At 38.0% G+C, this 25,174-nt stretch overlaps 1 protein-coding gene across 1 annotated transcript; it reads left to right on the forward strand.

Annotated features, from left to right (window-relative positions):
* The first annotated feature begins 4,992 nt into the window (after positions 1–4,992).
* Positions 4,993–25,174, forward strand: HINT3 (histidine triad nucleotide binding protein 3). Its single transcript, XM_014858308.3, has 5 exons — positions 4,993–5,527; positions 14,541–14,658; positions 18,246–18,315; positions 20,555–20,681; positions 22,891–25,174. The coding sequence occupies exons 1-5, from the start codon at positions 5,324–5,326 to the stop codon at positions 22,921–22,923; spliced, it is 552 nt and encodes a 183-aa protein (XP_014713794.2). The 5' UTR covers positions 4,993–5,323; the 3' UTR covers positions 22,924–25,174.

Here is a 25,174-nt window from a genome sequence, read left to right on the forward strand (position 1 = left end):
CACAGCCACAGCCAACCTGCAAGAGACACAGATGTGAGCAAGAAATAAACCTTTTGATTTAAGGCATTAAGATTTTTGGAGTTGTTTACTGCAACAAACTTAGTCTAAATAGACTGATATAACATCACAAATTAATGTTCCCAGAACCCAATGTCTGGTCTTCCCTGCCCCCAAACCTGCTCTTCCCAGATTTTCCATCTTAATAAACATCAGCTTCAGTCTTCCAGTTTTCAGACTAAGAATCTTGGAGTTGTCCTCTATGACATTCAGTACTTCACACTCCACGTAGAGACACAGGGGACACTTCCATGAACTAAAACCAGACAAAAATGATAAAAATTCCTGTTGAGATTACATTCAGTGAGGATGAAAATGACAATAATAAATAATCATAGTAAGTTAAACATGTAGTATTTAAATACTTATATATAATAATATTACTATATAATAGTAAACATTTAAATTTAAATATCTAGAAGGTAATGGGTACAACAGAAAGACTAGACCCAGGTAAAGGAGAAGGGAGTGCTGAGGGTGCTCATGAGGGGGTAGGTTGTCAGGGTGGTCAGAGTTGACCTCACTGGGAAAGAAACATGGAGCATAGACTAGAAGGAGGGGAGAAGAGCAATCTGCATGACTGGTAGTAGAAAGAGTGTTCCAGGCAGAGGGACAGCCAGTGCAGAGGTCCAAATGTGGGAACATGCTTGGTGGGCACAAATAACGAGTCCAGTGTGGCAGGAGCAGAGTAAGCAATGGGAGTATTTGTTGTAGCTAATGTCAGAATGTACAGAGGTGGGCAGGTGGTGTATAAGGTAGAGATTTATGGGTTCTCAGAGGGAAGTGCTTTAGCTTTTATTCTCAGTGGGATATTGAACCATTGGAGGATGTTGAGCAGAGAAGTGACACGATTTGACTTACATTTTAAAAGGATCACTTTGGCTGCTGTATTGAGACCAGACAGGGATAGCGGTGGGAGGAAGGTTGGAAGTAGGGAGACCAGTTAGATTATTGGATAATTCACATGAGAGGTGATAGTGGCTCAGTCAAGGTTGATAGTAGTGATAACATCAGATTCTGGATGTACTTTAAAGAATTTCCTGATGGGTTGGATATGAAGAGTTAAAGAGAAGCATCAAATATGATTTCAGAATTTGTCATGAGTAGATGGCAGAATGGACTTCCCCTCAACTAAGATGGTAGCAGGTTTGGGGAGGGGAAGAGGAGCTCTCCCCATAGGAGCTCAGTTTCAGACAGTTTTGTAACATCCGTTAGACATGGGTACAGGGTGGCTGAATAGGCAGTTGGATATTCAAGTCTGGAGTTCAGGGAAGAGGTCTATACTAGAGATTTAAATTTGGGAGTCATTGGCACACATGTGGTGTTTAAAGCCATGGACTGCATGAGATCACCAAAAGAGTGAGTGAAGCTAAAGAGAAGAGTCTCATCAAGTTGGCTATCTCAAATATACACTGCTTTGTGTATGTCAGAGAGGCAGGGAGGGGGAGGGGAAGAGAAAGCAGACAAAGACCTAGGACCGAAACCCATTAGTGATGAGAGAGGTTTGGGAGAAGATGACGAAGCGGCCAAGGAGACTGAGAAGGAACAACCAGTCGGGTTGGAGGAAAGCCAAGAAACTGTGGTGTCCTGGGAATCAAGAGAAGAAAAGTTTATCAAGGGGGAGAAAATGATCAACTGTTGCTGAAAAGATGAGCACTGAGAAGTGATCATGAGATCTGGGGACAGGGAGGTTATTGGTCACCTTGACAGAATAGTTAGGATGGAATGGTGGCTGTGGAAGCCTAATAGGAGACAGTGTGAGAGGAGAGAAGAGAGAGATTGGGAAGAGTATAGACAACATTTTTGGGGAGTTTGGCTACAAAGGAGAGCAGAGAAATGGATCAGTAAGCGATGGGGAAAGCAAAGACAAATGAAGGCTTGTTTTAGTTATAGTATGATGTTCAAAGTTGGCTCTCAACAAACGTTTGCTGCTGGTAACAGTAACGTGACTCACATCCATATTCTAAATTATTTTCAAATAAGATGATACCCAGATGCATTGTTCTACATGAAACACATTCATGGTTTTTTCTAGTCATGACTTTAACCAAAGAAAGTAGCCAAAGAAATGAGAATGATGGGTAAATTCCCCATTAACCAAGTTTATAAGTTGTTCATAGTCAGTTACAATGTAGTGAACTCTTTAGCCATCAAGAAATGACCTCTAAAATTGAAAACATTATTTTCTAAAGTAATAACTAGATCATTAATTGCTTCAAGTTTATCCTAGATAGCATCATACAGGATAAATGACACTACAAAAGCATAGCTCAGTCTCTGTCCTAGATAGGAGCACTAAACCTTCTGTATTTAAATGAAAGTGAGCTATCTGGTCACTTAAACAATTTTACACAGCATCATTACCTATTGGTAATAACTGTTAACATTTATTGAGAAGTCTGTGCCAGGCTGCCAGGCTTTAGTTCTCATACTAACGTTTTTATTAAGCATGACTGCTATCCTCATTTTAGAGATGAAGAAACAGAAAGCCTCAGCACAGAAAGATACATAACCTAGCCCAACTCTTCACAGATGGGAAGCTGTAGAGTTAGTTGTCTGACTCCAGAGCCTGCTCTGAAGCAGCGCTGCTGCTAGCTCATACGGTGTCCTTGCGAAATTAGAAAACAGCACTGCGTTTTGCAAGTAAAATTTAAAGTTAGTTTATTGTCACACAACCCAAATGGCTATTTCCCAGGGGAGTCAGCCAGAGCACCACATGGTAGCAGCTCTGTCTGTGCTCACACAACTGCCTGTACTTTTGTCTGTTCCCACACCAGGACACAAACTCCATCTAATTTTCAAATACTTTGTGTTGCTCCTCACACTTTCATCCTCACACTTCCATGGCAGGCAACTATATCAAGTTCAGCGCTGGGGAATGGGAAGCAAGTCTTTGAAAGTGACAGGTAAGTGAGAGAAGCAACTGCAGGTGTCACTAGGAATGTGGTCAGGACAGGTGTGTGTACCAGTATGTAGGTGAATGGTTTCCTCAGTGTATGTGTGTGGCCATATGCACCCAATGTGGGTTTTTGCAGGCGTCAGCTCTCCACTGCATCAGAACTTGCTCTGGAGCCCTGGAATCTCCAGGCCTGCCTGTGCTTTACGTAAGTTAATATTTGTCTATGATGTGAATTAGCAAATTCTTATTTGTGGTGTTCTTGTACAGTGTGCAACCTGAACACTCCTATGCAGCAACCTTATTTCTAATCACTCTTTCGTTCATCAGACAATTGTTAAGTGTCTACCTACATGCAAAGCACTGTACTAGGCACTATGAGAGATTCAAAGACACCCCTTTTTTTTTTAAATCAAGGAACATAATTTCTAGTAGGAAAAATAGGTACATAAATAGCATGTAATACAAAGGTGATAATTTCTACAAGAGAAGTATTGAAAAACTGCTGTGAATTCACAAAAAGAAGTGCTTATTTCAGTTTGGTTAATTAAAGATTAAGTTCATGAAGAAGGTAGCATTTGAGGAGTGGCTTGGAAGGTGAAATTTGGATGTGCAGAGATGGAAACAGGGAAATTTCAAACAGGGGAAACAGCGTGGATAAAAGCAGCGTGACGTGCAGGTGTACTGTATGCATAGAAATAGTGGATACTCAAGTTGGGCAAAGAAATGTAGTGGTTCTGAACCCGGCCTTGGGCTCTCCAGGGGCTATGAAGCTATTATAAGGGTCCCCCAAAATGTCTTGAACACATATACACAACTACTTAAAAAATATGTAAATCCTTTTAATTAAAACAACATAAATTCATTTAAAAATATTACTGAGTTAGGGGCTGGCCCCGTGGCCGAGTGGTTAAGTTCGCACGCTCCGCTGCAGGCGGCCCAGTGTTTCGTTGGTTCGAATCCTGGGCGCGGACATGGCACTGCTCATCAAACCACGCTGAGGCGGCGTCCCACATGCCACAACTAGAAGGACCCACAACGAAGAATATACAACTATGTACCAGGGGGCTTTGGGGAGAAAAAGGAAAAAAATAAAATCTTAAAAAAAAAAATATTACTGAGTTCATAAATAGGACTTTGTTATTATCTGTTTTCTAAATCAACAAACACCAACAGTACAAGTACTATAATAAGTCAGTCTAAGAAATTTTTCAGTGTGAAAAAGGAGTTGCGTTCAAAAAGGCTGAAAGTCTCTGGAGTTAGACAAACCTTTATCTGAACTCGGCCACTAATTAGTTGTGTGGTATTGGGCAAGTCTTTCTAAGTTTGTTTCTTCATCTCTGGTGGGGATTATAAAACCAACCTTGCTTATTTTGACGATTAGAGAAACACCTGGCACATTTTAAGTGTCCAGCAAATGCCAAGTATTACGAAATGAAAAGTCGAGGTCAAATCAGAGTCCACCCGGAATACCAAGCTAAGGAAGCGGTACTCTTTCTTGGGGCGCCATGGTTACTGAAGGGTTTTTGAGTGACAGCAGAATCAAGGAGGGAAGCTATAGTTTGAAGGTTATTGCAGTGGTCGAGGTGAAGCATAATGAGGCACCGGCAGGGAATTTCTGGACTATTTCAGACTATAAACGCCGGGACTCCACATTGACCTGCGTGTGAGGAACGTGAGATAAAGGCCGCTATTCTGACCTAGCTGATGCTGTTAACAAGAAGAGTAAACAGTCACGTGAAGCCCAGTTTTGGACATTTTGAGCTTAAGCATCTAAAATTATCGTGACTGAAAATGCAATCACAGAGCATCAAACATGATCTTTGTTGAAAAGGAAGCTCTGGAAATTTTGTTCATTCTCTTAAAACGTATGAATTAAAATTTTTTTTCTTAACGACAGCGTAATACACTCCCACCGCATACTAACATCACAAGCCTTGGGGAGACGACACCCACATCACCAGACTCCATTTGGACTGGCCTTCGGGCGCGCCGGTGACGTCACCGCGACGCGGGGCGCGTACCCGCGTCTCGGCGGACGTCTTGCGTCATCACCAACGAGACGCAGGGGGCCGAGCTCTCCTGCAGCCGCAGCCGGCTTCCCCTCCCCGCCCCCCGCCTCCCTCGGGTAGCGTCCTCGTGCGCCCCCTCGTGGCCACTAGCTTCGAGGCTGCCGCCGGCTGTGGGGCCCAACCCCGCGTTGCCTTCCCTCCAGCGTCAGTTTGGATCTGCGCGTGCGCCCAACTCCCACCAGGGCCAGCGCCGGGCGGCGGGCGACGCCTCCAGGTACAGCCGAGGAGGTGCAGGAGGCCGGCGCAGGCCCCCTTGTCCCAGAGGCGCCGAGGCCCTCGGCCGCCAGGGGCAGGTACGATGGCTGAACCGCAGGAGAGCAGCAGCGCCGAGTCGGACCCCGGCAGAGAGGCGGCGGCGGCGGCGGCAGCGCTTCCCAGGTCTTTGTCGGAGACCGCGCAGGTCGTCGCAGCGTCGCCGGAGCCCGAGGAAGACGGCGGCAAGTGCGTGTTCTGCCAGATCGCGCGGCAGCAGGTGCCGGGCACCGAGCTCCTGGACTGCGAGGTGGGCGGCGGCGCGCGGCCGGCGAGCGTGGGGGTCGTGTCAGCCTCGGGAGCTTGGGAGGGACGCTTGCGGGTGTGGACCCAGGTGGGGGGTCTTCTCAGTCCCGGGAGATCGGGAGGGACGTTCGCGGGTGTGGACCCTGTGGGGGTCGTGTCAGCCCCGGGAGCTCGGGAGGGACGTTCGCGGGTGTGGACCCTGTGGGGGTCATGTCAGACCCGGGAGCTCGGGAGGGAGGCCTCGCGGGTGGGGACCGGGGTGGGAGGATCCTGTGTGGATGGGGCCGGGTGTCCTGTTGTTAATGACAGACTTGCTTTTCCTGGGTCGGTAATGTCTCCCGCGTTCTTTGCTGTTCCATTGGGAGAAAACGTACTGATGAAGTCAGATACTTCGGTCTGTCTCTGCGGGTACAGAAGTATTTGGCAGAAAAGAGCATTTAGGGCTTCTGCTTTTATTAAACGGACCCCATCCCCCGCCTTTCTAGACTCTGCTTTTAAATTCTGCACACTGTAATATTGATATGGAGAAAACTAGCAGGAGATAGGTAATGGTAATTGTGAAAAGCTTGTTTGTTAGATTGACTGAAAGGCAGGGTGGCATGGGGTGGGGGAAATCCGAGGTCGAACTATTACTTAATAGCCTCTGATTTCCACTGCAGGGTACAGGTCCCAGAGGTGTTATCAGTTGGGATGTGTGCACATCTTGAGGGCACTAAGACTTTGCCTAGATATTTTAAAACAGAGATCTGGTACACACTTTCTTCTGCCGGTTCTACTTACCTTTAAAGAAACAACCTTTTGAGAGAATCAGCTCCAAAGATTCTGGCTTTTTGTAGTAATCATTTATTCATTTTGTAAAAGTAAGTTGAATTCCTTGTAAGCACCTAGACTTGCAGATTCAATGGTGAACAAGATAAAGGATAGTCCCTGTCCAGATTTTATAATCTAAAGGGTGGAATGAATACAGATGGAGGAGGCAGCTGATTACAATGCCCTGTGCTGTGGTGAAATGGTTTTACCACCTATGGTATTTTGCAAGCCCGTGGGAGGAGCACCTAACTCAGATTTGAAGGGTTAGGGAAGGCTTTTCCGAGGAAGTGAGACATGAAGAAATAGGTAGTAGTTGACCAGGTGGGAGATTAATGTCCCAGGTAGAGAGAACCTCAGAGGTTTGGTTTGAGCCATAAGGAGAGCTAACAGAAATTCAGTCTAAGTGGAGCGTTGAGCTTGAGAGGATGGGAGGTGTGAAAGATGAGGCTGGAGAGGGGAACAAGGGGCCAGATTATTAAGGGTGCTGTAGTTCATGGTAAGGAGTTTTGTCTTTATCTGGAGAATGAAGGGAAGCTTCCTTCTTCCGAATGTTTTATCTTCTGTTTGCCAGTGTTCTCTCTGGAGAAGAGGAAATGTTTAATGCAGGGTTGGGAGGAAGGGGTTGAGGTGTTATACCAGGGGGTTTGATCTTTGGAAGATCCTTTGGGCCCCACTGAGGAGAATGATTTGGAGAGGACCAGTCTGGAGGCGTGGGGACTTGTTAGGAAGCGATTGCGGTCATCCAGCTGATAATGGCCTTAAGTAGGAATGTGGTAGTGGAGATGAAGAAAAGTGGATCAATTTAAGGGTATTTCGGAGGTGAAACAGGCTGGACTTATTGATGGAGATGGATCAGTGGTTTTCAAATGGAGACTTTTGGTTGTAACAACTGAAAGGGTGGGGAGGGCTACTGGCACCTAATGGGTAGAGGTCAAGGTTGCTAACATTATACAATGCACAGGAGAGCCCCCACCATGAAGAATTATCTGGCCCCCAAATATCAGTAGTCCCTGGGTTGAGAAATTCTGGTTTAGATGTAGGAGAATGAGGAAGGTCAAGGATGATTTGTAGATTTCTGCTAGGGTAAACCCATAGTGGTGGTACGATTTCCTTATAATTGGGAACAGAGGAGGAGAAGGTGGCCAGGAGGTGGCAGAGGGCAGGAGAGTGTTGGGCATCTAAGCAGAGATGTCCAGTAAAATGTTGGGTAGTCTGTCCTCTGGAGAGAACTATATCTCTAGCCCACATGATGGGAACTGCCAGTTTATGGATGGAAATTGAGGAGAGGGGAGTTGATGAGATCTCCTAGGAAGCACATGTAAAGTAAGCAGTGAAGGCGGGGCCTACACAGAACCCTAAAGAACACTAGCATCATAAGGGACAGGCAGAGGAAGAGGACCTGGAAAAGAGACAGAGAAGGAGCAGAGAAATAGAAGGAAAACTAGGAATGCTGAGAAAAGGGATATGTGAAGAAGAAAGGAAGTGGCAGCGGTGTCAGCCTTCCCTGATCTTCAGTCTGGGCTGGTGATCCTCCTGCATGCTTGCAAGAGGCCAAGTTAGACCAGAACTGGTTTTGTCCCTTAAGTGATAGTCATCGACTTCAAGGAGAACAATTGCGGTGCAGTGCTGAGTCAGAAGGCAGATTGTAGTTGACTGAGAAGGACCTGGGAGAACAAAAATTGAAGACAGCAAATATAGACAGCTTGTGAAGGAAGTTTGGCAGTCTTGGGGAGGAAGGAAAGGGAGTAGTAACTACAGAGGAGTTGGGGGTTAAGAGAAAGGTTTTAAAACGGTGAAGACTTTGGTGTGTTTGAGTCCTGATGGGAAGTTGTCAATGGAGAGAGATTTAAAATGGCTCATGCGGTAGAGCTTTGTACCTCAGAAAGAGGAAACTCACTTACTCGTTCGTTCTCAGTATTTGAAAGAGTGCCATCTATACGCCAGGCACTGTCGGAGGCACTGGGATACAGCAGTGACAAAATGTGCAAATCCCTGCCCGCGTGGAGCTTACGGAAATGGACAATAAGCAATATAAGTAAAATACACAGTTTATCAGACAGTGAAAAAATGAAAGAGATGCAATTTTTAAATTTTAGTCAGGAAAAGCTTCACTAGGAAGGTGGCATGTGAGGGAAGGTTTGAAGGAGGTAAGGGAGCAAGTTACAGGGTCACTTAGAAGTAAAAATTTGAAGTAGCTCCTTGGAGGCCGGGAGAGAGGATCAGGGAAAACAGAAGGGTTGCTGGGTAGTGATGACGGTCAGTTGAGGTTGAGGACGTTCAGATTAACGTCTGCACAACTGCGTGGGTTTTTTTCACCCCTCCAGCAGTGGGGCAAAGATAAGAATATATGGCTAGAGAATGACTGATGTGATAGACTGTAAAAGCCATGCTGAAGAGGAGAAGGACGTGGAGGCAGGAAGCGGCTGATTCGGAGAAAGATTTTCGGTCAGTTATCTGTAAAGCGGGCCTCTGCTGAGCTGATCCAGAGTCAGAAGGGACCGATCTCTGCCTCTTCATTCACTCCTTATTTTACTAAACATAAAATTCGGTTAGTGAGAGGGCAAGTGAGCTGTTTAACTTCAGAGTTCAATATTTCTTAGATTCCTGGAAACAGCTTTAAAATTTTGCACACTCCAGTACTGATGTTGAAGAAAACTAATAGAAATAGATGCTAGTGGTTGTGGAAAGCTTTGTTTGTCTAAAAATAGTCATCAAGAGGGGTTGGGATGGTCCAACTTTCAATCACAGCTTTCTTCCTGGCCAAAGGTCAGGAGTTTTTCTTTGTTAGGAATATCTCAGAGTAAACTGTGTGAAGAGCACAGGGCCATTTTTTTTTTTTTTTTTTTTTTGCTGAGGAAGATTCACCCTGAGCTAACATCTGTGGCCAGCCTTCCTCTTTTTGCTTGAGGAAGATTTGCCATGAAATAACATCTGTGCCAGTCTTCCTCTGTTTTGTGTGTGGGTTGCTGCTACAGCATGGCTGATGACAAGTGGGGTAGGTCTGTGCCTGGGATCTGAACCCTGGCCACTGAAGCGGAGCACACCAAACTTAACCACTAGGCCATGGGGCGCCAGGATAGGGCCATTTTTATAGAGGAAATTAGGCATGATCAATACTTTCATTAACTAATTTATCCCCTAAATAGGGGGCAGAGGATGAATATATACAATAGTCCATGTAATACAGAACCAGTCTCCTAGCTGAATTATGGACACTTGGGTTAATTTCAGTCTTTTATCATAAATCATGCTGCAAAGAATAGCCTCCAGTACTATGTTGAATAAGAGTGGGCATCCTTGTCTTGTTCCTGTTCTCAGGGGATGGCGCTCGGTTTTTGCCCATGGAGTATGATGTTGGCTGTGAGTTTGTCATATATGGCCTTTATTATGTTGAGGTAATTTCCTTCTATCCCCATTTTGTTCAGAGTTTTTATCATAAATGGCTGTTGGATCTTGTCAAATGCTTTCTCTGCATCTATTGAGATGATTATGTGGTTTTTATTCCTCAATTTGTTGATGTGGTGTATCATGTTGATTGATCTGTGGATGTTGAACCAACCCTTTGTTCCTGGTATGAATCCCACTTGATTGTGATGTATGATCCTTTTGATGAATTGCTGAATTTGGGTTGCCAAAATTTTGTTGAGCATGTTTGCATCTATGTTCATCAGCTATATTGGCTTGTAGTTCTCATTTTTTGTGCTGTCCTTGTCAGGCTTTGGTATCAGAGTGATGTTGGCCTTGTAGAATGTGTTAGGAAGTGTTCCATCCTCCCTAATGTTTTGGAATAGCTTGAAAAGCATAGGTATTAAATCTTCTCTGAAAGTTTGGTAGAATTCCCCAGGAAAGCTGTCTGGTCCCGGGGTTTTATTCTTTGGGATGCTTTTGATTGCTGTTTCAACCTCTTTCCTTGAGATTGGTCTGTTCAGATTGTCTGTTTCTTCTTGACTTAGTTTTGGGAGGTTGTAAGAGTCTAAGAATTTACCCATGTCCTCTAGTTTATCCATTTTGTTGGCATATAGTTTTTCATAGTATTCTGTTATAATCCATTGTATTCCTGTGGACTCTGTTGTTATTGCTCCCCTTTCATTTCTGGTTTTGTTTATTTGAGCTTTCTCTCTTTTTTTCTTTGTAAGTCTGGCTAGGGGTTTGTCAATTTTATTTATCTTCTCAAAGAACCAGCTCTTTGTTTCATTGGTCCTTTCTACTGCCTTTTTTGTTTCAATAGCATTTATTTCTGCTCTGATTTTTATTACTTCTCTCCTTCTGCTGACTTTGGGCTTCGTTTGTTCTTCTTTTTCTAATTCAGTTAGGTATAATTTGAGATTGCTTATTTGGGATTTTTCCTGTTTGTTAAGGTGTGCCTGTATTCAGATGACTTCTAATCAGGATGTATTCTATACCAAAAAGAATCACTGCTGGATTTTTAAAAGTTAATGTCATAATTGAGGGGAAATAAAAGCATATAAAGTTGTATTCTGAACCAATCTGGGTAGTACAGTTGTGGCAGTTCTGTTCTGCTAGATTTGACTCCCCAATACTGATTGTTTCTCAGAAGGAGGCATTAAAGAAATATTGGAAAACCTTAAACAATTAAAAACATTGTGGTCCTTGATCTTATCCTTTTCTAAAACATTCTATAGATGTCAGTATTTAAAGTTAATACTAGACAGAAAAACGATAATAAAATGGATTAAAATTGATATAATTGTCTTGTTATTTTAGGGTTAGCCTTTGGGGTTCCCCAAGTCATCAACCTTCTGGGATTTCTCTTTTTACATCTATATATATATTTTAAAAATATATATTTATATATACACACATGTGCACACACACATATATATATTTATATATACACACATGTGCACACACACATATATATATTTATATATACACACATGTGCACACACACATATATATATTTATATATACACACATGTGCACACACACACATATATATTTATATATACACACATGTGCACGCACACATATATATATTTATATATACACACATGTGCACGCACACATATATATATTTATATATACACACATGTGCACGCACACATATATATATTTATATATACACACATGTGCACGCACACACATATATATTTATATATACACACATGTGCACGCACACACATATATATTTATATATACACACATGTGCACGCACACATATATATATTTATATATACACACATGTGCACACACACACATATATATTTATATATACACACATGTGCACACACACATATATATATTTATATATACACACATGTGCACACACACATATATATTTATATATACACACATGTGCACACACACATATATATATTTATATATACACACATGTGCACACACACATATATATATTTATATATACACACATGTGCACACACACATATATATATTTATATATACACACATGTGCACACACACATATATATATTTATATATACACACATGTGCACACACACATATATATATTTATATATACACACATGTGCACACACACATATATATATTTATATATACACACATGTGCACACACACATATATATATTTATATATACACACATGTGCACACACACACATATATATTTATATATACACACATGTGCACACACACATATATATATTTATATATACACACATGTGCACACACACATATATATATTTATATATACACACATGTGCACACACACACATATATATTTATATATACACACATGTGCACACACACATATATATATTTATATATACACACATGTGCACACACACACATATATATATTTATATATACACACATGTGCACACACACATATATATATTTATATATACACACATGTGCACACACACACATATATATTTATATATACACACATGTGCACACACACATATATATATTTATATATACACACATGTGCACACACACATATATATATTTATATATACACACATGTGCACACACACACATATATATTTATATATACACACATGTGCACACACACATATATATATTTATATATACACACATGTGCACACACACATATATATATTTATATATACACACATGTGCACACACACATATATATATTTATATATACACACATGTGCACACACACATATATATATTTATATATACACACATGTGCACACACACACATATATATTTATATATACACACATGTGCACACACACATATATATATTTATATATACACACATGTGCACACACACATATATATATTTATATATACACACATGTGCACACACACACATATATATTTATATATACACACATGTGCACACACACACATATATATTTATATATACACACATGTGCACACACACACATATATATGTATGCATGTATACGTATGCACATACATGTATGTACGTATGTGTGTACACACACACGAAACTGAATTGAACCTCTGTCCATGTATCACAGGAAACCCACCACTCTCCCCAGTTTATGAGAGGAGTTTATCCTGAGGCTGGGAGGAGTGTGCTGTATTCATTATCCTTAGACACCGCTTGTATTTTCTGTTTCTGTTGAATATTGTACCTTGGCCTCAAACCTTTGTCTTGCATTAACCAAAGAAAGTAACACAGGTTCTTTTCCTTTCATTTTCGTGATACCTTAATGCAAAGCAACAGTTGGTATAGATTTTTCCTGAAAGTTTGGGGGTGATGAAGGATTGTCCTATTCAAACACAGCATCAAATCCCTGTTTCTGTCAGCAGGTACCTCAACTCAGTTCTTATTTGTGTACTTTCCTCCCAGCTCCTGCTGCATCCAGTTGACCCTCACTGTGTTTACCACAAGATCTTTAAAGTAACAGTTTTTTCCCCCTCCCTATACTCATCATATAGGCAGGTTACACTTAATAGCTGGAAAAATAATCAAGATTTTTGTGTAGTTGCGCCTCCACATTTTAGCAGCTTCTAGGCTGAAGGTTTGTAAGTGATGACAGCAACAAAGTCAATATTTAAACAGTATTTTAATAAAGTGATATTGTGGGCATTATACAGAAGTCTTAAGGTAGGAAAGGGACATGTAATACCTTGTTTTTGCTGCTTCCATTTCAATCATGGCCTGCTGGGGGCTAAAGTAAACAAAAAGTCCCAGTCTCTGAAGCATGGTCTACTGGAGGTCGACTTGTCAGTCACCTGAAGCTTACATGAGCTGTACAGATACTGATACGGAGGTTCATGGTGCAGATGTGCAATGGCCAACACCATTATTCTCACTGAACCCAAGATTACTGGCATGGATATGAAGCCCTTGTTCAGATTGAATTTTGGTTCCTAGAATTGAGAACTAATGAGCAACAGTATGTTCTGGGGATTTTTCTGAGGGAAACTATACTTATTGGTACTGATTTTATTTAACTTTGACTAATTTTTTTATATAAGATATTGAATGAGGTTATTTAGGGAATGCAGATTTTTCTCTTGGAAAAGCTTGAAACTCAAATGTTAATAGGTTGAAAGATTCCCTTTTTTGTTTCCTTTTCTGTTTTCCTTACATTACTGTGTGGAGTATGTAAACCAGAAAATGCATGCCACACTTGTAATGGATTGAGCACATAGCTTTGTAGAACATACAGGAATTTGTTTCAGCATTTCAAAGTCTTTTTAATGCTGTAAAGTGGCAAGTAAACATGAAGTATTTGTATATAATTGCTGTAAAAAATGTTTAAAAATGTAACTGTTGGATATGTAGATGCTAGATAATGTTCTTGTTATAATTGAGGAACATGCCACTTTGGAAAAAAATTAAGTGTAAAAAACAACTTATCAATCTTGCTATGATTCTATAGTCAAACCTTTGAAAGTACGTATTGAGTGAAAAAACCTTAGGGTAGAGATGGAGAAATACGTAATAAAATACAAAAAACTCTGGGATTGTTGGTAATGAAGTTGTAATGAACCATATTCATAATTGTTTTCCTGAAATTGACTTTATATAAGTCTTTTTATTCTCTGGAATAAATGAGCATCTCATGAAGGCAGCTAAAGCTTGTCTTTATGGACCTAATGCATAATCACAAAATTGCTCAATGGGGCTTAGTTGTAACATAAGTACCATTTCCCTATCAGACTGAGATTTAAGATGTTTAAGACATGCCAGAACAGCATTAGGAAATTCTTTTAAAAAAATTCACTGACTAACAAATGATATGTTTTTTTCCTTTAGAGTGAAGACCTAGTTTGCTTCAAAGATATCAAACCAGCAACACTTCATCATTATCTTGTGGTGCCAAAGAAGCATATTGGAAACTGCAGAGAACTAAAGAAAGATCATGTAGAACTGGGTAAGACAATGGCGGTATTCTTCATGATTATATCATCTTGAATTGGCATCAGCAATGGCAGTGACGATTAAAGAGAAAAAGCCTAGCCAAGTATTACAAAAAGGGAGCATTATGACTTTTTGAAACTTTCATTGTGAAAAATTTCAAATATACACAAAAATAAAGAACACAGTATAATCTCCATGTATTCATCACCCACCTCAACATTTATTAACTTGTGGCCAATCTTTTTTCATATATTAACCTTCTCCTACAGTAGATTTGAAGCAAATCCAAGACATCATGTTATTTAATCTTTCAAATCTCTAAAAGATAATGCCTTTTATGCTTTTAGATGATGGCTTTTCTTGACTCTGAAAATGAAAGGTGCTATGAAAAATTACAAATAAGTTATGATATGGCACATGAACCCATACTGCCTGAGGGTGAGACCATATTGGTACCTGCCTTGTAGTTTCCTGTGTAGATGAACTAGCACCAAAGTTTAATTATGAGATTTTAGTGATGAACTTTTAGCCTTTGAAAAGGAGATTCTGAATCTTGTCTCTTATATGATTATCCTATATTTTCCTACTCATGATTTCTGTGACTTGTCAACTATCATTTACTAAGACATTTCTAAGGTCACTTCAGATCTGCTTTGATAGCCATTGTCACCAGGGTCTGGGATTAGTTTGGTCAGTATTTTAAGGTAGCTAACAAGACGGATAAGTTGGGCTAGATTTTTTGAAGGTGAATAAGAAATCTCTTTGATGGAAAACCTTGAAGTATAGTTCATTAGGGTTTAGATTACTGAATTGCCAGTTATTAAACTGTTCTTTTCTAGATATTATAAAGTTCCTTAGTCATCTGCAGTTCTATCAGTACATTTCACACTCATTCCAACAGACGGAGGCCAGTATACATGAAATAGTCAGTACCAGGCAACAGCCACCATAGCCTTAAGTATTTTTTTCATACTGCTTTTCTTAAGAAGGGAAAAATGTGTTCATGCTTGTTTTCCTCTTTTTTAGCATTTCTTCTTTCTTATTAAAAGTTTTTATAACTGTTGCAAGTTAAATGTTACTAATTTTGAAGCAGCATAGTGAGTACTTGGGATTTCATTATACTGTTCTTCCTGATTTTGTGTATATTTAAATATTTCCGTAATAAAAGTTAAAAGTTCTTGAAATTAATATTTTTTTATAGTCCATAAAGTTTGGAAAATAATAAGCATATGGATGAGCTCAATAATACTATCAAGCACTGTGACTACAATTGACAGTAATTGAACTCCACTTAGCTATAGAATGCACATTTTGTTAAGAGTACTCATTTTCCAAGATATACTATATTCTGAGGAATAAAATAAGTCTCAATACATTTCAAGTGATCGAAATCTTATATGTTCTCTGATAACAATGGAGTTTGAAAAATAAAATCTAGAATAACACTAAAAATCTTTTAACAAATGCACTTTTAAATAACTTCTAAATAAAATGTCACAGAAGACAATATTTTGAATTGATTGGTAAGAAAAATACAACATATCAAAATTTTTAGACTGTAGCTAAAGCAGTGCGTAGAAGGAAATTTATAGCTTTAAATGCTTATATTAGAAAAGGAAGTTGAAAACCAATGACAAGGTTCCACTTGAGAATGCTAGAAAGAGGCAAGCAAATCAGACCAAAAGAAGTATATGGAGGGAAATAATAAAGAGTAGGTATCAGTGAAATAGAAAAGAGACAGTAGATTGGCTCCATGTACTTCGGATCTGATTTTAAATGAATGCATAATTATGATTGTCATGTCTTCTCAATGAATTGATTGTTTTTTGTTTTTGAGTGACTCAAAGATGGCTTTTTTTTTTTTTTTGGAGGGAAAGAGTCTCCCTGAGCTAACATCTGTTCCCAATCTTCCTCTTTTTTTTTCTCCCCAAAGCCCCAGTGCATGGTTGTATATCCTAGTTTAAGTCCTTCCAGCGCTATGTGAGCCACTGCCACAATGTGGAAACTGACAGATGGGTGCTGTGTTTCTGCATCTGGGACATGAACCCGGGCTACTGAAGCAGGAGTGCTCAACTTTAACCACTAGACCTTCAGGGCTGGCTCGAACTGATCTTTTTTTGTCATTATAAAATGTCCTTCTTTATTTCTGGAAAATACTTCTTGAATCTAGTTTGTATGATATTAATTTAGCTACTCCAAATTTCTTATTTATTGTTTGCATTGTGTATTTTTTCGGTCCTCTACTTTCAACCAAATTGAATATTTATATTTAAAGACTTGCAGATAGAAATATAGTTGGGTCTTGCTATTTTTTTTAAATGTAGTGTGAAAATCTCTGTCTTTTAATTGGAGTGTTTAGTCCATAAACATTTAACGTAACTATTGATGTAGTTGGATTTAGTTCTACCATCTTGCCATTTGTTTTCTGTTTGTCCCATTTGTTTTTTGTTGCCTTGTTTCTTGTTTCCTGCCTTCTTGTGGTTGATCAAATGTAGTTTTTAGTACCCCACTTTCTCTCTTGCCGTTTTAGCTGTTATTCGTTGCATTTGTCTTTAGTGTTTGCTCTAGAGAGATCCTGTAATTATCACAGCCTACAGTTCACATTGTATCAATTCATATAAAGTATGAGAAAGCTTGCAACACTATGTGTTAATGTTGTTATATATATTACATCTACAAACTTTATAATCCCCTGATACCGTTAAAGTTATTGCTTTAAACAGTCATATGTCTCTTAAAGAAATGAAAAAGAAAAAACAGTCTTTTATCTTTACCCACATGTTTGGGATCTTGGGAGTATTTTAAAAGAAAACAAGACAAAGTCTAGCTTCAAGTAACTTGAACTTTGTTTTTGATCGTATGGGATATGGTACTGGCCTTGTCATGGAAGTCTGGGAGCCTCCCTGCTCAGGCCTGACTTAGAGAGGTAAACATTAGCAATGATTTTATGTCTTGTTGTAACAATTGTCCTCTGTAGAGTCTCTCATTTCTTCCCCTTTCAAACACTTGATTTCACCATTCAGAAACAAAAGAGGTCTAAAGTTTGACGTTGTGCTTTGAAGATCCCAGGTTATCAAAATTTTTCTAATGGGGAAGCATATTCCCATCAGCAGGCCCTGAAGCACCGAGACAGTAAAGATACTAAGGCAGATTAGAGTTTGGAAGCCAAAACAAGTATACAAACATTTAGCTAGTCAAGGCTAGGCTGGCATGAAGGGATATCATATCCGTAATTTGGGCTCAAAGACAAATTCAAAGTTTTCCTGTCTTCTTAATTCAAACAAGTTTTTTTTTAATTACTTAGTCTCCTTATGATTAGAAGTAGACCTCAGTAGGATCATATGTCCTAAAGGATCACTTGATAATACCCTTCTACAGCTGTTCAAAGTCAGCCTCTGGGTGATATTTTGTGATAGGGTGAACCTTCAGTTCAGTTGTTGATAAGCAGACTTCTCAGTAACTTAGAGCTGTTGAATGTATCTTTAAATGTTTACCCATTTGATATAACTTTTGACTAGGACCCTAAAAGTTAAGATTAATAACAACTTAGTGAACTTAATGTCTCCTATATCGTAATGTAGTTTCTTTCCTATTTTATAGTTGAGAACATGGTAAATGCTGGAAAAACCATTCTTGAAAGGAATAATTTCACTGACTTCAAAAATGTGAGGTATGTGTACTTCCAGATAGAAACCAATATATGCATTTAGTTTTTCTGAAATGTTGTTTCCTCCTGGAAAATGAAAGCAGAGATGGCAGAGTTCATGGTTTAAATGCAGTTTTTCTGAACATGAGCATACAGTTCATTAGTAGTATAAATTAAATAAACAAACCTCTTCCTCTCATGTCTCATTTTCTAATAATCACCAGTTATACATTATATTCAAGCAGTGGGTTACAAGTCTACTTATTTTTGTTCCATATGTGCATTCCTATAAAATAGTGTATGAATTGAATTTCCTTACAAACAATTTTATGTGATTTAAAAATGTATTATTACACTTGTAGTATGACATTAATTTGAATTCATTGCCTGCTGAACTGAATTCTAGTATTTGCCAAAGTTTGAGCAAAAGCACGTCATGTTCAATTTGGCAACTGCTTTAATTAATCTTAATAGTTGTTTTTTCTTTTTAAAAGACTTCTGATTTTGCCTTGTGTGTCCAAAGCAGAGCCAAGGCAGCTGTAGTGTAGATTACTTCTAACACCTCTGAACTGGAATTCAGAGAGTCTGAATTCTAATGCTATCCATACTACTTGCTGTGCACTGTACTTGTACTGACTGTGTTACTTCAGACTAGTCGTTTAACCTCTCAAGATAATACCTGCTCTGCCTACCTGTAGGCTCAGATGAGATTGTGTGTGAAAATTCTCTGAAAACTGTTAAGCACTATCCAAGGGGATAATGACAAGGAACAGATGGTATCTGAGACCCTTTGCCCAAAAGCAGCACATTCGCTTCCCAGTCGTAGGAGTGCTTATGAGGAGAATGAGCATTGGACTAGGAGTCAAGAGCCCTGAGCCTCAATCCTAGCTCTACCATTGCCTAACTTTGTGACCTTGAGAAGGCTCTTAAACTTTCTGGATCTTTGCTTCCCTGTTTTTAAAGTGAAAGGGTTGAGTGAACCCCTGAAGTGCTTCTAGCTTTTAGTTTACTAGATTCTGCATTATATGACTCCTGTTTCACAGAGGGAAAAACCTAGTCTCCTTTTCTAGGTAGCACTGGAAGCTTTTCCATATGTGTTGTGTATCTGACTCCACCTTGTCCGTCCTGTACTCCTGCAGTATAGCACTTCTCCCGTGCCTTCTTCCCATACTCCCGCTCACTTCTAGTAATTTTTCTCTTTTAATTGAGACTTAGTTCTAGTTAGAACAGGCAGATATTTCTAGGCTTGGATTATTGTTACAGGTGTGTCCTGCTCCACTCAGAATCAGTGGACTTAGGAAACTCTAAAATGATTTTTAAGAGGTTAAATCATATTAAAAAAATTTATTTTACTAGTCAAAGGAACTCTTTTATAAATGTAGAAAGCAAATAATTATGAATAATTATCATCTAACTTATTTTCAGTATTAAACAGGAAACTTAAGTGATGATAAATTTTTTTTAATGATGATGTAATTAATTTCACTACTGAAATATTTGTAAGGAAATGATTGACTACTTTATTAAAGGAGAAAGCATGCCATCTCCTGGCTATGTCTTAGAATAAAGAAACCCTTCTTCTACTTGAGTGTCCAGTAATTTTTTTTTTTTTAATTATTTGGCTTGATTAAGCCTTGTGTTTTTTTGCACAGGAAGAGTCACCCTAAGCTAACATCTGTTGCCAGTCTTTCTCCTGTTTTCCCCCTCAAAGCCCCAGTGTGTAGTTGTATATAGTTGTAAGTTCACCGGGATCTTCTATGTGAGTCACTGCCACAGCATGGCTGCTGACAGACAAGTGCTGTACTTTCATGCCTGGGAACTGAACCTGGGCCGCCAAAGTGGAGCATACCAAACTTTAACCACTAGGCCATCAGGGCTGGCTCCAGTAGTTTTTCTTTTTTTAAGATTCATTGCAGAGGCATATCTTAGGAGAATTAAAGCTTAATATGCTAAGGACTGAAGTGATAAGACATAATGCCAACTCAGAATTCCTACAAGTTACACTGAGGCATAATATGCGATTAAGGCCTTCCTTGATGAAGAGTTTATGTTACTGTGAACTTCAACGTGAAAAGAAGAGGAACTTTGTGAATATTCTGAAATGTATAAAGAGAAACAGTAAAAGAGATGTTTGAGTGGTAATCTGTCTACCTTAGGTAACCTGTTTTGTATATCTTTAATATTTATGTGTTTTAACCTGAAAAAATAGCTTTAAGCAACTGTGGAACTCATTTGTCAATTATCTCTTACTTTTCTGTCTTAGAATGGGTTTCCATGTGCCGCCATTCTGTTCCATTAACCACTTGCACCTTCATGTGATGGCACCAGCCGATCAGCTTAGCTTCTTATCAAAATTGGTTTATAGAGTGAATTCCTATTGGTTTATCACAGTAAGTATTATTGTTATAATAGCAGCATATAAAAATATTTATCCTTTTGTTGTAGTTTTCCTTTTCTTGGCAACAGTAGGCACTTAGAGCTCTCATAGACTTGATCATCTAACATACTGCTTGTACATATCCAAAATAATATTTTTAATCTGGGGGATTTTCTAGGTCATCAGCTCTGCAGGAAGAGAAACTATGGCTAAGTCTCTCCATTGCAAGCAGAGGATAGGATATAGAAGAACCATGGCATTAATAATTCAGAATCCAGAGTCAGATCTGGATTCAAATTCTGGCTCTGTTAGTTACTTGAGGGACCATGTGCAAGTTACTTAAACTTTTTAAGGCCCCAGTTCTTTATTACCTGCATATAAGTAATAGTGCCTACCTCTAGGATTAAGAGGATTGATGAAATAATTTACATGAAAAGCACTTAGAACTATACTTTGCGTATAGTAAGTGTTGGTAAATGTTACCTGTTGGCTTTGTCATCATCACCAACGTCATTGTAGAAACTGAGGTTTTGTAATTTTTGGTAGTCAGTTTGAACTCCTTAGAAAAGGGCTGCAGTAGAAGCATTAACCACCAGAGCTGAGCCTGAAGCTTTAAGCCTAAAAAGTTGCAGAATTCTGCTTTGCTAGGGCAAAAGTAGCATAGAATTCATCTGATTATAGGTTTGTGGCCTGACAGTCAAGCTTTAGTTATTAAGTGGCTCTGTCCTTCCAGGGCCACTTGACTAGTAATTTACCAGTCTCTTATTTCATGTGTCCTTGATGATAAGGTAACCTGTAGTTGCTATCTGAATGATCATCAAGTTACAAGTTAAATAATTATCATTAATTAATATATATTATTATAGTTACAGTACACAAGTTAAAAAGCATATGATTTCTAGAAACTTCATATTTCAAACTTATTTCCTTCTCTTCCACTTGTTGTCCAGATGATTTTATTTAATTAAAAAATATATTTAAGATATATATATGTGTGTGTGTGTTTATTTGAAATAAACAAGTGGGACATCCTGCAGGACAGCTAGAAGGGTCTCTTTAAAAAATCAGTGTGATAAAAAAGGGATTTTTTTCTTACTTGTATTTCCAGTTTTCTACATGATCCATGCTTTTGTAATAAAAAAGTAATTAAAAATATATTTTTGTAATGTTTTAAACTGTATTTCCTTACATGAGTTTTCAGTTAGAAAAAAACTGAATGAACAAAGTTATAAGATCTGTTGAAGGTTCACCCTAGGAATCTGAACTCTTCTTAAATGTGGGACTTTGTCAGTATATATTATGAGACTTTGAAAAAAATCAAGATAAAGATACTAAAGTTTATTCCAAAATCTCTTATATAATGTTCCAGATACATAAGATGATTGAGAAAAGTATCTGAAATAATATAACTAGAAGACTTTAGTTTACTTTTTATTTATTTAATAGATTTTATTTTTTAGAGTAGTTTTAGGTTCACAGCAGAACTGAATGGAAAGTACACAGAGTTCCCATACACCTCTGTCCCCACATACTTAAAATCTCTGTCACTGTCAACATTCTCCAGCACAGTGATACATTTGTCACAATCCATGAAACTACACTGACACATCATTATCACCCAAAGTCCATAGTTCACATTAGGGTTCATTCTTACTATTGTACATTCTATTATAGGTTTGGACAAAAGTATAATGTCATATATCCACCATTATAGTATCATACAGAATAGTTTCATTGCCCTAAAAATCCTGTGTTCTGCCTTTTCAAATATCCCTCCCACTTAATCCCTGGTACCCACTGATCTTTTTAATGTCTCTACAGTTTTTCCTTTTCCAGCATATCATATAGTTGGAATCATACAGTATATAGCCTTTCAGATTGGCTTCTTTCACTTAGTAATATGCATGTAAGGTTCCTCCGTGTCTAGTGTACTTTTTAAAGCTATAGTATTACATTTATTTTCCTTCTCTTATTGAAACTTTTTAATGAATATGCAATATGGATAAAAATCTGCTTATTTATATACAATCTAGAATAATACCTTTACTACAGTTTATAAAACTGTTACATTGAGAGTTTTTTTGCAAGATATTTTTAGGAACAAAATCCTTAGTATCTAGCTCTTCTGCTGTGGCTTATTATAATAGAAATGCCAGTAGAATTATTTCATACAGGTTATGATTACTAGAATAAAAAGTATGTTATATATTTTTTAATTACAGGCTGATTATTTGATTGAAAAATTAAGAACATGAAAATGTCAACAGTGGAAGATTTTCCTAATTTTGGCTCAACAGAAACTACTATTTTGGTCCCTTTGAAGTCTAATTATAGTTCTGAGGTTTCTTGGGTTTTATGAGAGGCTATCACTGGGTAGCCTTAAATCTTTTCTCAATGTCTATTTCTTGAGATCTGTAATATAGTTATGTGAATACTTTGTCATTGACTTCTTTGTTTTAATGGTTATTTGTCTAAGGTATAAGGTACTATAGATAAAATCCCTTTAAAACAAATTTTGTTAATCAGGAAGTGCTCTGAATTAAAAAAAAAGTACAAATATTTTCATTTCTCAGTAGTCAATTATAATCGTGATTTCTTTATGAATAATAAGCCAGTATAGAAAAATACTTTGTTGGAGGTTTTATTACTGTGAAGGAGAAAAAGAAATACTACTTCTTGACAGTTCCATAATTTTACACATAAAATTTCAAAATAAAGAGTTCCGTACTACACAGTGATCTCTGATCTTGTTGATGGAAAGAATTGTGTATGTGTCACTTTTTACTGAGATTTCAGATGCTTTTCACTTCTTGAAGCCTTGCATCTTTGTAATAAATTGATCCTGAAAGCTATATAATATATATAAAATAAATTCTAACAGTGAATTTGCAATAACAATCAATTTGGCTATTCAGGAGAATTCACTGCAATGGAGTTTTATTTGTAAGAACATAAATAGGAAGAAACATAAAGTGGTTATATTAATGTATTAAAACTGGTGGAAACTGTTGCTTTATGGCTTGTTTATTGTACCAAAGGAAAATTAGAATTAAAAATTGGTTAGACCTAGCTTTTCTAATAAAAAGGGCCTGATTTGGAAGTAGAGATAGATAGACTTGGATGAGAAAATTTGTTTTAATAACACAATGCTAATATTATTGATAGATCATTTCATGAGACATATTTCTTTAGGAATTGTCTTTTGATGCTAATTTACACTAACAATAGTGAATGCAAATGATGAGTAGGTGGTGAAAGCTAATTGTATATTGTGCCAGTGTGTAATAGTACCACGTACATGAATATAAATGAACCTAAGGATTAAAGTATTGATGTTGGAAACAGGCTGAGATGACTGGTTTTCTTTCTTTTTGGGGGGGCATGATATTAAACATAATTTTAAGTAATGAAATACTTATTACAATGTTTAGTTATAACATCTGGAATCACTATTGTTTAGTTTACTTGTTCATTTATTTATTCAGCAGACATTTACTGAGCATTTAGCATCTAACAGACACTGCCAGGATCAGGAAATACAGAAGTGAGAAAGGACAGCCTGCCTTCAATTGCTAATACAAGACGCAAACAAAACCGGTGAATACAGTTTAGTGTGTTAAGGGTTATAATGTCCAGAGAAGAGGCTGTGGAGAGGGAAACACTTGAGAGCAGGTGGCAGAAGAGCTGAGTATTCAAGACTCAGTGTTAGGCAGGTAGACAGTGGAAGATGGGGCAAGAAGAGACCCACATGTACTCTCCTCAAGTTCTGCTTCCGTTAGTTTTTACTTAACAATAGAAATGAATGTCCAAATTCCATTTTATTCACTGAAAGTGGAGAGAGGGATTTGGAAGTAGGGGTTATGGGCTCTCAAAATTAGATTTACAAGTTTTTCAGCACTGCTTTGTTAAGTAGATCACTGAGCACCTCCACAGATCAGCAGGTACAAGTTTTTATAAATCAGTTCAAATATGACCAGCTTCAGAAAAGGAATTTTCAGCATGAGCAACATGTTGTACTATGTGAACTTGCAATGATGTGATTGACAATATTATGGTAATAACATGTAAGGTATTTAAGGAATTCTCAATTGCTTGATGGACTTCTTAAAAAATGTGATTACCAATTGATTTAATTAATATAGGTTTATCCCTCTCATAGTAAGTTTTTCTTCTTGTTGGAAAATCGTTGGATCCTCACATTTTTAGTAGCAGTTCTTTTATATCTAAAGATTAATAATTAAACTACTACAATTGAAATTCACTCAGCCTTTTCAGTAGTTTAAGTATTTGGTAACTCTAGCTATCTATAACGTTAGTTCATCACAAAGCTAATTCATAGTCTGTCTTAAAAATGTTTAAAGTAGTATCGAGAGCATTATTTATGCATGTTGTGATACTATTTGTTTGTAATTGCAGAATTGTAAAATTATTAATAATGAGATATGTCAAACTATGCTTACTTAACTAAAAGAAAGCTAAATAAATATGGAAAAATACTGTGTCAAA

This window comes from Equus asinus, chromosome 24, assembly GCF_041296235.1.
Source record: "Equus asinus isolate D_3611 breed Donkey chromosome 24, EquAss-T2T_v2, whole genome shotgun sequence".
NCBI classification, from domain to species: Eukaryota; Metazoa; Chordata; class Mammalia; order Perissodactyla; family Equidae; genus Equus; species Equus asinus.

What these genes read in the sequence shown, in the direction of transcription:
- HINT3 (XM_014858308.3), top strand. Translation starts at nt 5,324, where the DNA reads ATGGCTGAACCGCAGGAGAGCAGCAGCGCCGAGTCGGACCCCGGCAGA. An exon ending in GAAAGATCATGTAGAACTGG is followed by an intron (nt 14,659 to 18,245) that starts GTAAGACAATGG and finishes CCTATTTTATAG; the next exon opens with TTGAGAACATGGTAAATGCT. An exon ending in ACTGACTTCAAAAATGTGAG is followed by an intron (nt 18,316 to 20,554) that starts GTATGTGTACTT and finishes TTTCTGTCTTAG; the next exon opens with AATGGGTTTCCATGTGCCGC.